Source organism: Rhinopithecus bieti, unplaced genomic scaffold, assembly GCF_001698545.2.
Source record: "Rhinopithecus bieti isolate Rb0 unplaced genomic scaffold, ASM169854v2 scaffold_29855, whole genome shotgun sequence".
Taxonomy (NCBI): Eukaryota; Metazoa; Chordata; class Mammalia; order Primates; family Cercopithecidae; genus Rhinopithecus; species Rhinopithecus bieti.
In genome coordinates, this window is record NW_016813109.1 from 980,310 (window position 1) to 995,012 (window position 14,703).

Here is a 14,703-nt window from a genome sequence, read left to right on the forward strand (position 1 = left end):
AACATTCTGGCTAACCAGAGGTCCCGAGTCTGTCCACATAACAACTTCATTGCTAGCATAACCAACCTTGGAGAAAACCAGTTGCACTAAACAAGACTATAACCAAGGACTCTCACAGAATCCACTTCACTCCCCTGCTACTTCCACCAGAGCAGGTGCTGGTATCAATGGCTGAGAGACCTAAAGATGGACCACATCACAGGATTCTTTGCAAACATTCCCAAGTACCAATCCAAAGTCCACTACCTCCACTGGGTGGGTAGACCCAGAAGAGCAGTAACAATCACTGCAGTCTGGCTCTCAGAAAGCCCCATCCCTAAGGGAAGGGGTAGAGCACAACATCAAGGGATTACCCTGTGGGACAAAAGAGTCTGAACAGCAGTCCTTGATTCCCAGATCTTTCCTCTAACATAGTCTACCCAAATGAGAAGGAACCAGAAAAACGATTCTGGTAATATGACAAAAACATGGTTCTATAACACTCTTAAAAGATCACACTAGCTTACCAGCAATGGATCCAAACCAAGGAGAAATTTCTGGACTGCCAGAAAAGAAATTCAGAAATTTGATTGTTAAGCTACTCAAGGAGGCACCAGAGAAAGGTGAAAAACTACGTAAAGAAATTTTTTAAAGTACAGAATATGGACAAAAAATCTCCAGAGAAATATACATCATAAATTAAAAAAATCACAACTTCTGGAAATAAAAGACACACTTAGAGAAATGCAAAATACACTGGAAAGTTTCAACAATAGAATTGAACAAGTAGAAGAATTTAAGAGCTTTAAGTCAAGGCTTTGGAATGAACCCAATCTGACACAGACAAAAACAAAAAAGAATAAAAAAATGAACAAAGCCTCCAAGAAGTTTGGGATTATGTTAAATAACCAAACATAAGAATAATTTGTATTCCTGAGGAAGAAGAGAAATCCAAAAGTTTGGAAAACTTATTTGAGGGAATAATCAAGGAGAACTCCCCTGACCTTGCTAGAGATCTAGACTTCCAAATACAAGAAGTTCAAAGAACACCTGGAAAATTTATCATCTAGGCACATGGTCATCAGGTTATCTAAAGTAAAGATGAAGGAAAGAATCTTAAGAGCTATGAGGCAAAAGCACCAGATAACGTATAAAGGAAAACCTATCAGATTAACAGCAGATTTCTCAGCAGAAACTCTACAAGCTAGAAGGGATTGGGATCCTATCTTTAGTCTCTTTAAACAAAACAATTATGAGCCAAGAATTTTGTGTCCAGTTAAGCTAAGCTTCATAAATGAGGGAAAGATAAAGTCTTTTTCAGACTAACAAAAGCTGAGAAAATTTGCGACTACCAAGCTAGCACTACAAAAACTGCTAAAAGGAGTTCTAAGTCTTGAAACAAAACCTTGAAATATGCCAAAATAGAACCTCCTTAAAGCATAAATTTCACAGGGTCTCTAAAACAATAACACAATGAAAAAACAAGATATTCAGGCAAAAACCAACATGATAAATACAATAGTACCTCACATCTCAATACTAACATTGAAAATAAATGGCCTAAATTCTTCATTTAAAAGATTCAGAATGGCAGAATGGATAATAATTCACCAAACAGGTATCTGCTATCTTTAAGAGACTCACCTAACACATAAGGATTCACAGAAACTTAAGGTAAAGGGGTGGAAAAAGATATTCCATGCAAATGGACATGTAAAGTGAGCAGGAATAGCTATTCTTATATCAGACAAAACAGATTTTAAAGCAAAAACTCTTAAAAAAGATGAGGGCCATTATATAATGATAAAGGGACTAGTCCAACAGGAAAAAATCACAATTCTAAATACATATACACCCAACACTAGAGCTCCCAAAGTTATAAAACAATTCTTGATAGACCTAAGAAATGAGATAGATGGCAACACAATAATAGTGGGGGATTTCAATACTCATGACAACATTGGACAGGTCATCAAGACAGAAAGTCAACAAAGAAACACAGTACCTAAACTATATCCTAGAACAAATAGACTTAACAGATATTTATAGAACATTGTACCCCAAAATGCAGAATATATATCTCTATTCATCAGCACATGGAACATATTCCAAGATTGACCATATGATGGACCACAAAATAAGCTTCAATGAACTTAAGAAAATTGAAATCATATCAAGTACTCTCTCAGGCCACAGTGGAATAAAATTGGAAATAACTCCAAAAGAAACCCTCAAAACCATCCAAATACATGGAAATTAAGTAGTCTGCTCCTGAATGATCTTTTTGTCAACAGTGAAATCAATGGAAACTAAAAACTTCTTTGAACTGAAGGATAATAGTGACACAACTCATCCAATCCTCTGGGATACAGCAAAAGCAGTGCTAAAAGGAAAATGTATAACGTTAAATGCCTACATCAAAAGGTCTGAAAGGGCACAAATAGACAACCTAAGGTCATTGTATTAGTCTGCTTTCATGTTGCTCATAAAGACATACCTGAACTGGGCAATTTACAAAAGAAAGAGGTTTAATGAACTTAAAATTCCACGTGGCTGGGGAGGCCTCACAGTCATGGCAGAAGGTGAAAGGCTTGTCTCACATGGAGGCAGACAGGAGAAGAGTGCTTGTGTGGGGAAACTCCCCTTTGTAAAACCATCAAATCTTGTGAGACTTACTCACTGTCATGAGAACAGCACAGAAAAGATCTGCCCTCATGATTCAATTACCTCCTAACACATGAGAATTCAAGATGAGATTTGGGTGGGGACACAGCCTAATCATATAATTCAACCCAAATCTCATGTTCTCACATTTCAAAACCAACCATGCCTTCCTAACAGTCCCCCAAAGTCTTAACTCATTTCAACATTAACTCAAAAGTCTATAATCCAAAGTCTTATCCAAGACAAGGCAAGTCCCTTCCACCTATGAGCCTATAAAATCAGAAACAAGTTAGTTACTTCCTAGATACAACAGGGGTATAGGTATTGGAAATACAGCCTTTCCAAATGGGAGAAATTGGCCAAAACAAAGGGGTTACAGGTCCCATGCAAGTCCAAAATCCAGCAGGGCAGTGAAATCTTAAAGCTCCAAAACAATCTCCTTTGACTCCATGTCTCACATGGAGGTCATGCTGATGCAAGAGGTAGATTCCCACAGCCTTGAGCAGCTCTGCCTCTGTGGCTTTGCAGGGTATAGCCTCCTGGCTGCTTTCACAGGCTGGCACTGAATGTCTGCAGCTTTTCCAGGCAAACAGTGCAAGCTGTAGGTGGATCTACCATTCTGGGGTCTGTAGGATGGTGGCCCTCTTCTCACAACTACACTAGGCAGTGCTCCAGTAGGGACTCTGTGTCGGGGCTCCAACCTCACATTTCCCTTCTGCATTGCTCTGGCAGAGGTTCTCCATGAGGGCCCTGCTCCTGCAGCAAACTTCTGCCTGGACACTCATACATCCTCTGAAATCTAGGCAGAGGTTCCCAAATCTTGATTCTTGGCTTCTGTGCATCCACAGCCTCAACACCACATGGAAGCTGCAAAGGCTTGGGCTTCCACCCTCTGAAGCCACAGCCTGAGCTGTACTTTGATCCTTTCAATCACCGCTTGAGTGGCTGGATGCAGGGCACCAAGTCCCTAGACTGCACACAGCAGAGGGACCCTGAGCCTGGCCCACAAAGTCACTTTTTCCCTCCTAAACCTCCAGACCTGTGATGGGAGAGGCTGCCACCAAGGCCTCTGACATGCCCTGGAGACAATTTCCCCATTGTCTCGGTGATTAACATTTGGGTCCCCATTACTCATGTAAGTTTCTGTAGCTGGCTTGAATTTCTCTTCAGAAAATGGGATTTTCTTTTCTATTGTGTTATCAGGCTGCAAATTTTTCAAACTTTTGTGATCTGTTTCATTGTTAAAACTGAATGCCTTTATTAGCACCCAAGTCACCTCTTGAATGCTTTGCTGCTTAGAAATTTCTTCCACCAGATACTCTAAATCATCTCTCTTAAGTTCAAAGTTCCACAGATCTGTAGGGCAGGAACAAAAGGCTGCCAGTCTCTGCTAAAACATAATAAGAGCCACATTTGCTCCAGTTCCCAACAAGTTCCTGATCTCCATCTGAGACCACCTCAGCCTGGATTGTATTGTTCATATCATTATCAGCATTTTGGTCCAAACCATCTGACAAGTCTCTAGGATGTTCCAAACTTTCCCACGTGTTCCTGTTTTCTTCTGAGCCCTCCAAACTGTTTCAACCTCTGCCTGTTACCCAGTTCCAAAGTCACTTTCACGTTTTTGGGTTTCTTTTCAGCAGCACCCCACTCTACTGGTACCAATTTACTGTATTAGTTTTTTTCATGCTGCTGATAAAGACATACCTGAGACTGGGCAATTTACAAAAGGAAGAAGTTTAATGGACTTACAGTTCCACGTGGCTGGGAAAGCCTCACAATCATGGTGGAATGTGAAAGGTACATATTGGCAGACAACAGAAGAGAGCTTATGCAGTGAATCTCCCTTTTATAAAACCATCAGATCTCATGAGATTTATTCCCTTTCACAAGAACAGCACAGGAAAAACCTGCCTCCATGATTCAATTACCTCCCACTCGTTCCCTCTCACAATATATGGGAGTTCAGAATGAAATTTGGCTGGGAACACAGCCAAACCATAACAGTCATACCTTGAGGAATTAGAGAAACAGGAAAAAACCAAACCCAAGTCCAGCAGAAGAAAATAAGTAACAAAGATCAGAGCAGAAGTAAATAAAATGGAAACAATGAAAGGAAAAATAGATGAAACAAAAGCTGGTTCTTTGAAAAGATAGGCAAAACGGATGGACCATTAGTGAGATTAACCAAGAAAAGAAGGGAAAGGTCTAAATAAGCTCAATTAGAAATGAAATGGGAGATATTACAACCTATACCATAGAAACACAAAAGATCATTGAAGGCCACTGTGAACACCTTTATGCACACAAAATAGATAACCTAAGGGAGATAGATAAATTTCTGGAAATATACAACCCTCATAAATTAAATCAGGAAGAAATAGAAACTCTGAACAGACTAATAACAAGCAGTGAGATTGAAATGGTAATAAAAACCATTACCAATGAAAAAAAAAAGTCCAGAATTGGATGGATTCATAGCTGAATTCTGTCAGAGATTAAAAAAAGAACTGGTACCAATCCTACTGAAAATATTTCAAAAGATAGAGAAAGAGGGAATTTTTCCTAAATTGTTTTATGAAACCAATATCACCCTAATATCAAAACCAGGAAAGGAAAGAACAAAAAAGGAAAACTACAGACCAGTATCTCTGGTAAACAAAATGCAAGTTTTCTCAACTAAATACTAGCTAACTGAATACAACAGCATATCAAAAAGATATTCCACCATGATCAAGTTGGTATCATACTAGTGATGCAAGTTTAGTATATACAAGTAAATAAATGTAATACAACACATAAGCAGAATTTAAAACCAAAATCATGTGATCATTTTAATAGACAAAGTAAAAGCATTTGACAAAATCCAACATCCCTTTATGATTAAAACCCTCAGAAAAATTGGCATGGAAGGGACATACCTTAAGGTAATAGAAGCCGTATACAACAAAGCCACAGGCAACATTGTACTGAATAGGAAAAAGTTGAAAGCATTTTCCCTGAGAACAGGAACAAGATAAGGATGCCCATTTTCATCACTTCTATTCAACATAGTACTGGAGATTCCTAGCCCGAGCAATCAAACAAGAGAAAGAAAGAGTATTCAAATTGATGATGAGGAAGTCAAACTGTCACTGCTTGCCAATGATATGATCATATACCTTGAAAACCCTAAAGACTCATCTAAAAAGCTTCTAGATTTGATAAATGAATCAGTAAAGTTGCAGGATACAAAAGTAATGTACACAAATCAGTAGCACTGCTATACACCAACAGTGACCAAGCTGAGAATCAAATCAAGAATTCAACCTCTTTTACAGTAGATGCAACAACCCCCCCCCCCCCCCCCACATACTTAGGAATATACCTAACAAAGGAAAACTATGAAACACTGCTGAAAGAAATTATAGATGACACAAACAAATGAAAACACACACCATGCTCATGGATGGGTAGAATAAATATTGTGAAAATGACCATACTGTCAAAGGAATATATAAATTCAATATAATTCCCATCAAAATACCATCATCATTCTTCACAGAACTGGAAAAAACAATCCTCAAATTCATATGGAACCAAAAAAGAGCTGCATGGGCAAAGCAAGACTAAGCAAAACAAAAAACAAAAAACAAAACAAAACAAAACAAAACAAAACAAAACAAAACAAGAAAACCCCAAAACCAAATCTGGAAGCATCACATTACCCGACTTCAAACTATGCTACAAGGCTATAATCACCAGAACAGCGTGGTACCACTATAAAAATAGACACATAGATGAATGGAACAGAATAGAGCTCCCAGAAATAAAGCCAAGTACTTACAGTCAACTGATCTTTGACAAAGCAAACAAAAACATAAAGTGGGGAAAGGACACCCTATTCAACAAATGGTAGTGGGATAACTGGCAAGCCACATGTAGAAAAATGAAACTGGATCCTCATCTCTCACCTTATACAAACATCAACTCAAGATGGGTCAAAGACTTAAATGTAATACCTGAAGCCATAAAAATTCTAGAAGATAACATTGGAAAAACCCTCTAGATATTGTCTTAGGTAAAGAGTTCATGAACAAGAACCCAAAAGCAAATGCAATAAAAACAAAGATAAATAGATAGGACTTAATTAAACAAAAAACTTCTGCATAGCAAAATAATAATAATAATAATAATAATAATAATAATAATAATAATCAGCAGAGTAAACAGACAACCCACAGTGGCTAAGAAATGTGGTATATAAATACCATGGAATCCTACTCAGCCTTAAAAAGGAACAAAATAATGACATTTACAGCAACCTGGATGGAGTTGGAGTCCATTATCCTAAGTGAAGTAACTCAGGAATGGAAAACAAAACATCATATGTTCTCACTCATAAGTGGGAGCTAATCTCTGAAGATGCAAAGGCATGAGAATGATACAATACTTTGGGGACTTGGGGGGAAGTGTGGGAGGGAGTAAGGAATGAAAGGCTATACATTGGTTACAGTGTGCACTGCTAGGATGATGGCTGCACCAAAATCTCAGAAATCACTACTAAAAATCTTATTCATGTAACCAAACACCACCTGTTCCCCAAAATGTATTGAAATAAAATTTAAAAAAGAAGAAGTAGTTAAGGTTAAATGGAACTGCAGCCTTGTTCCAATCTGACTTGCATCCTTATAAAAAATAGATTTGGATACACAAAGAGACAGCAGGGGCTTGTGCATGTAGAGGAAAGGCCATGTGAGGACATAAGGAGAAGGCAAGTCTAGAAGAGAGGCCTCAGGAGAAACCAACCCTGCAGACACCTGGATCTTGGACTTCCAGCCTCTAGAACTGTCAGAAAATAAATCACTGTTGTTGAAGCCACTTAAAGCTATGGTACTTTGTGAGGTCAGCCTAAGCAGACAATATAATATCCTTATTTAGATGTTTGCTAAAACTCTCTTATTATTTTAAACACTGGACTTTTTGTTATTGTTTTAATTATTCTGCTTTAGAACTACATGAAGAAACGTAATAATAATATCAATTTAAAATGAAAGTAAATCACAAATGTCTTTTCTTGCAAAATAAACAAACAAACAAACAAACAAAAAAACAAAAAACACCCTTCTGGAATGCAGCAAAAGCAGTACTTAGAGGAAAATGTATCATTGAATGGCTATGCTTTTATATTACATAATTACTTACTGTAATGTTATGATGACTGTACCCCTCTGACATGGAAACTTTTTTTTATGTGTTGTTCTTTAGATTTGTATAAATCGTGAATGTGTAGAATCAAGGAAAATTAAGGCTTTAGCACTTGTTTGTTCTGAACATCTTTGTTCTGGACATGGAGTAAGTAACCGTATGTTTCCCTGAATCACATTTCTTGGACATTTTTTTGCATCATTCATTAATTTACCGACATTTTTTGGGTCACTACCATGTGCCAGACTCTGTTGCATCTAGCTTCAGTTGAGAGCTGAATTAAGTCATTAAATTCAGCAGCCATAATTAGTTACAGAAGACATTTTGAGTAGAATTAAATTGCTAATGACCTAAATATATATTGTTATAATTGGGTAATTTTCAGAGAGTGTTAAATTTTCTGATAAATACATTAACCTGGTTCTCAAAGGAAAGATAATTATGTTGTAATTCCTGTGTCTGTGAATATACAGGGATCATAAAAAACTATTGTTGTATTTATCTACTTTTAAAAATAGACTTTATTTTTTAAAGGAGCTTCAGGTTCACAGAAACTTTGGAAAGTAGAAAGTACAGAGATTTTCCATATATACACTCATCTTACAGAGGCACAATCTTTTCCAATTTTAATATCACACACCATAGTGGTCTGTTTGTTATAACTGATGACCTACAAGGACATATCATTATCACCCAGAGTCCAGTTTACATTAGGATTCACTGTTAGTGCCTCACATTCTATGGGTTTTGACAAATGTGTAATGTTATAGATCCATCATTATAATATACAGAGAGTATTTTCATTACTCTAAAAATTCTCTGTGCTCCATTAGTTCATCCTTCTCTCTCCACTAACGCTTGGCAACCACTGATCTTATTACTGTTTTCCTAGATTTTTCTTTTCCAGAATGTCATTTTATTGGAATCATATAGTATGTAGCCTTTTCAGATTGGTTTCTTTCACTTAGTAATATGCGTTTAACGTTTCTCCATGTTTTTCTGTGGCTTGATAGTTCATTTCTTTTTAGTGCTAAATAATATTCCATTGTCTGAATGTACCATAGTTATTTATCCACTCGTCTACTGAAGAACATCTTGGTTGCTTCCAAGTTTGGTAATTACAAATAAAGCTGCTATAAACATCCTTCTGCAGGTTTTTGTGTGGACATAAATTTTCACCTATTTTGAGTAAATACCAAGGATTGTGGTTGCTATATCATATCGTAAGAGTATGCTTAGTTTTGTTAGAAACTGACAAAACATCTTTGAAAGTGGTTGTACCAGTTTGCATTCCCACCAGCAGTGAATGAGAGTCCCTGTTGCTCCACATCCAAGCCAACATTTTTTGTTGTCAGTGTTTTGGATTTTGGCCATTCGAACAGGTGTGTAGTGGTATTTCATTGCTGTTTTAATTTGCATTTTACTGATGACATATGTGAGGCATAGTTCATATACTTATTTTCCATCTATATGTCTTTTTTGGTGAGGGGCCTTTTAAAGTTTTTTGCCCATTTTAAAAGTTATTTGTTTTCTTGTTGAGTTTTAAGTTTTCTCTTCATATTTTGAATAACAGTCACATATCTGATGTGTCTTTTGCAAATATTTTCTTCCAGTCTGTGGCTTATCTTTTTATTCTCTTGACAGTGCTTTTCACAGAGAAGGTTTTAATTTTATGAAGCCCAACTTCTTAATTATTTCTTTCATAGATTGTGCCTTTGGTATTGTATCTAAAAAGTCTATGCAATACCCAAAATCATCCAGTTTTTTTTTTTTTTTTTTTTTCTGAGTTATCTTCTAGGAGTTTTTTAGCTTTGCATTTTACATTTAGGCCTATGACCCATTCTGGATTAACTTTTTGAAGGGTGATAGGTTTGTGCCTAGATTCTTTTTTTTTTCCTGCATTTTGATGTCCAGCTAGCACCAATTGTTGAAGTCTTTCTTTTCTCTACTGTATTGCTTTTGCTCCTTTGTCGGAGATCAATTGACTAGATTTATGTTTGTCAGTTTCTGGGCTCCTTATTTTGTTTCATTGATCCATTTGATTATTCTTTCTCCTATATCATATTGCCTTGATTCCTACAGACTTACAGTAGTTGAAGTTGGGTAGTGTTAGTCTTCTGACTTTGTTCTTCTTCTTTTAATGGTAACTTGACTATTCTTGATCTTTTGTGCCTCCATAGAAACTTTAGAATCAGTTTGTTGATTTCCACAAAACACCTTGCTGGGATTTTGACAGGGACTGTGTTCCATCTATAGATCAAGTTAGTAAGAACTGATATCTTGACACCATTGAGTCTTTCTATCCATGCACATGTAATGTGTTTTCATTTATTTAGTCCCTTTTTATTTCCTTCATCAGTGTTTTGTAGTTTTTCTCATATTGATCTTATATATATTTTGTTAGATTTATACCAAGTACTTCATTTTTGGGGGGAGGGGAGGCTAATGTAAATAGTATTATGTCTTTAATTTCAAGTTTTGTTTGTTCATTGCTGGTGTATAGGAAAATTATTGGCTTTTGTGCATTAACCTTGTATATTGCAACCATGCTACAATCACTTGTTAGTTCCAAGAGTTCTTCAAGTCTTTTTAGATTTTCTAAATTGCTGTTTATGTCATATATAAACAAAGACAGTTTTATTTCTTCCTTCCCAATCAGTATACCTTTTTTTCTTATTTTATTGTATTAGTTAGAACTTCCTGTATGATATTGAAATAGGAGTGGTGAGAGAAGACGTCCTTGCATTGCTCCTTATTTTAGTGGGAAAGTGTCTAATATCTCACCATTAAGTATGATGTCAGCTGTAGGTTTTTTTGTTTGATATTTTGTTAGATGAAAAACTTTCCCTCTATTCCTAGTTTGCTGTTAATTTACTTTTAAATCACAAATAAGTGTTGGCTGTTTTTTTTTGTTGTTGTTGAGATGGAACCTCGCTGTGTTGCCCATGCTGGAGTGCAGTGGCGCAATCTCGGCTTCCTGCAAGCTCCACCTTCCGGGTTCACGCCATTCTTCTGCCTCAGCCTCCTGAGTAGCTGGGACTACAGGTGCCCGCCACCATACCCGGCTAATTTTTTTGTATTTTTAGTAGAGATGGGGTTTCACCATGTTAGCCAGGATGGTCTCTATCTCCTGACCTCGTGATCTGCCCGTCTCGGCCTCCCAAAGTGCTGGGATTTCAGGCGTGAGACACCGCGCCCGGCCCGAGTGTTGGCTTTTTAATATTAAATGCTTTTTATGTATCTATTGATATGATAATGCAATTTTTCTTCCTTAGTTTATTGATGTGAGATGAAGTACATCAGCTAATTTTCTAATGTTGAACCAGTTTCGTGCCTGGTGAACCCATCTCAGCAAACAATTATCTGTAACATCAATTAAGAATAAGAAAAATAAAAATTTTTGGTTTACTTTCACTTAATTCCTTCTCTAATACTATTCTTTTTATATAAATAACATTTGATGACCTTTGTGATTTTCATTTTCTCTGAAGAATCTCTTCTGACATTTATTTCAAAGGCAGGTCTACTGGTGATATATACTCTCAATTTTTGCTTGTCTGAGAGTCTTCATTTCCACTTTTGCAAGATAATTTCAAAGGATTAAATATTTCACTCCTCACTCTTTTCACTTGCATGGTTGCTGAAGAGAAGTCCAGTATAATTTTTATCTTTGTGCCTCTATAGATATGGTATTTTCTCTCTGTGGCTTCTTTCCAAATTTGTTCTTTATCTTTGACTTTCTGTAGTTTGAAAGTTATTATGTCTAGGTATAAATTTTTGGCATTTGTCCTGATTTTTTTGTGGCAGGGGTTGCTTGATCTGTGATTTGTTGTAAGACATTAATTTTGGAAAATTATCAGCTGTTATTGCTTCAAGTATTTCTTCTATTCCATTCTTTTTTGTCCTCTTGGTATCCTCATTACATGTATGTTATACATTTTTTTAGTTGTCCCACAGTTCTTGGATATTCTGTTCTGTTTTTTCAACCTTTTTTTTTGGGGTGTGTGAGCCAGATATTTATTCATTTCTTGCATTTGAAGTACTCTTCGATAACATCCTTGGCCTGAGACTCCTTTCCATAGTCCTTAACTACTACACAACTGCAACCAACCACTTTACGGGGTTTCCCCTCTCTGTCAATTTTACAGAGGCCTACCCATTCTCCTAGTTTCTTGTTGTCATCAACCTTAATTAGGTTGATCTGGTGTTCAGCACAAAGGGCCTCCACCAACTTGACATACATAGGCTCATCACAGTTGGATGCAAGCACACAAAGATGGGCTTGGTGCTTGTCTAAGGCTTTGTTAGCTTCGGGGATTCCACGTGCTAGGCCATCGTGGATGAGGGCGGTCTTCAGCACCTCTTGTAAAGCAGTGTTAAGGTCCTTTACACCTCCAGCAGCAATGCCTTCCTCGGCCATGGCGGTGGGTTACGGGTGAAGCAGCATCTTGAACGCACGCGAGCCTCCACCTCCACGCGACTCCGTGGCGGCAGGGAAAGAGCAACCTTTTTTTTTTTTTTTGACTCTTTAGTTTTAGATGTTTCTATTGAGATATCCTCAAGCTCAGAGGTATTTTCTCATCTCAGCCATGATTAGTCTATTAACGGGCCCATCAAAAGCATTCTTCATTTCTGTTGCAGTATTTTTGATCTCTAGTACTTCTTTTTGATTCTTAGAATTTTATCTCTTTGCCTACACTGCCAATCTGTTCTTACATGCAGTCTACTTTATCCATTAGAGCTTTCAGCGTATGAAATATAATTGTTTTATTTATTTATTTTAATTTTATTTTTATTGGCAATAGTTGTACCTGTTGTGGGGGTATAAATGATAATTAATACATTCATATAATTCGTAAAATTATCTTAATTATCAGTATAATTATCTTATATCTTAATTATCAGTATAATTAAGATATCCATCATTTTACACATTTGTCTTTATTCTAAAACATTTGAATTTATTCTTCTAGCTATTTCTGAAATATACAATAGGTTATTTTAAACTCTGGTCATCCTACTGATGACCAAGTGTCAAACACTTGGTCTTACTTCTTCTTTCAAACTGGATATTTGTACCTATTAATCAACATCTCTTTACCCTCTCCTCCCGTTACACATTCTGGCCTCTGGTAACCCACCTACTCTGTATCTTCGTGAATCCACTTTTTTACCTTCCACATATGAGTAAGAACATGTGATATTTATCTTTCTGTGCTTAGCCTATTTCATTTACCATAATGACTTCCAGTTCCATCCATGTTGCTATGAGTGATGGGATTGCATTATTTTTATAGCCTATGTTTTACATTGTGTATGTATCCCACCATTTTCTTTATTTATTCATCTATTCATGGACACTTCCATTGATTCTATATTTTGGCTATTGTGAATAGAGCTACAATAAACATGGGAATGCAGATAGCATTTTGAAGTGTTGATTTCCATTCTTTTGGTTATTCACTCAGTAGTAGAATTGCTGAGTTATATACTAGTTCTGTTTTTAGTTTTTTTTTTTTTTTTTGAGGAATCTCCACACAATTTTTTTAAAGTAGCTGTACTAATTTACATTCCCACCTATAGTGTGTGAGGCTTTCCTTTTCTCCACAGCCTCGCCAGCATTGGCTGTTCCCTGTCTTTTTGATAAAGGCCATTTTAACTGGATATAGATTGTATCTCTTAATTTTGATTTGCATCTCTCTCATAATTAGTGATGTTGAACATTTTTTCATGCACCTGTTGGCCATTTGTATGTTTTATTTTGAGAAATGTCTATTCAGATCTTTTGCCCATTTTTTAAATCATATAATTTGTGGAGTTTTTTCCTATTGAGTTATTTGAGCTCTTTATATATTCTGATTGTCAGTCCCTTGTCATATGGATAGTTTGGAAATATTTTCTTTTATTCTGTGGGTTGTCTCTTCACTTTGTTGATTGCTTCTTTTGCTGTGTAGAAGCTTTTTAGCTTGGTGTAATCCCATTTGTTTATTTTTGCTTATGTTTCCTATGCATTTGAGGTTATATCCAAAAAATAATTACATAATCAATGTCTTAGAACTATTTTCCTACATTTTCTCCTGGTAATTTTATAGTTTTGGTTCTTTTTTTTTTTTATTACACTTTAAGTTCTGGGGTACATGTGCATAACATGCAGGTTTGTTACATATGTATACATGTGCCATGTTGGTGTGCTGCACTCATTAACTCGTCATTTACATTAGGTATATCTCCTAATGCATACCCCCTCCCCACAATAGGACCCGGTGTGTAATGCTCCCCTTCCTGTTTCCAAGTGATCTCATTGTTCAATTCCCACCTATGAGTGAGAACATGTGGTATTTGGTTTTCTGTTCATGTGATAGTTTGCTGAGAATGATGGTTTCCAGCTGCATCCATGTCCCTACAAAGAACATGAACTCTCCTTTTTTATGGCTGCATAGTATTCTGTGGTGTATATGTGCCACATTTTCTTAATCCAGTCTGTCACTGATGGACATTTGGGTTGATTCCAAGTCTTTGCTATTGTGAATAGTGCTGCAAAAAACATACATACGCCTGTGTCTTTATAGTAGCATGACTTATAATCCTTTGGGTATATCCCCATTAGTGGGATGGCTGGGTCAAATGGTATTTCTAGCTCTAGATCCTTGAGGAATCACCACACCGTTTTCCACAATGGTTGAACTAGTTTACAGTCCCACCAACAGTGTAAAAGTGTTCCTATTTCTCCACATCCTCTCCAGCACCTGTTGTTTCCTGACTTTTTAATGATTGCCATTCTAACTGGTGTGAGATGGTATCTCATTGTGGTTTTGATTTGCATTTCTCTGATGGCGAGTGATGATGAGCATTTTTTCATGTGTCTGTTGGCTG

General features: G+C 36.6%; 1 protein-coding gene and 1 pseudogene across 3 annotated transcripts in view; one reads left to right on the top strand and one right to left on the bottom strand.

Annotated features, from left to right (window-relative positions):
- The window catches only part of ADAM32 (ADAM metallopeptidase domain 32), a 139,426-nt gene that overhangs the window by 114,497 nt on the left and 10,226 nt on the right, over positions 1-14,703 (top strand). For both annotated transcript variants that reach the window (XM_017847670.1, XM_017847671.1), the window contains one exon: positions 7,891-7,977. In XM_017847670.1, the coding sequence (XP_017703159.1) occupies positions 7,891-7,977 (87 nt within the window). The remainder of the gene's footprint in view (positions 1-7,890; positions 7,978-14,703) is intronic.
- LOC108512410 (40S ribosomal protein S12 pseudogene) lies at positions 11,840-12,250 on the bottom strand (annotated as a pseudogene). The gene has a single exon (XR_001880595.1). The product of XR_001880595.1 is annotated as a 40S ribosomal protein S12 pseudogene (transcript).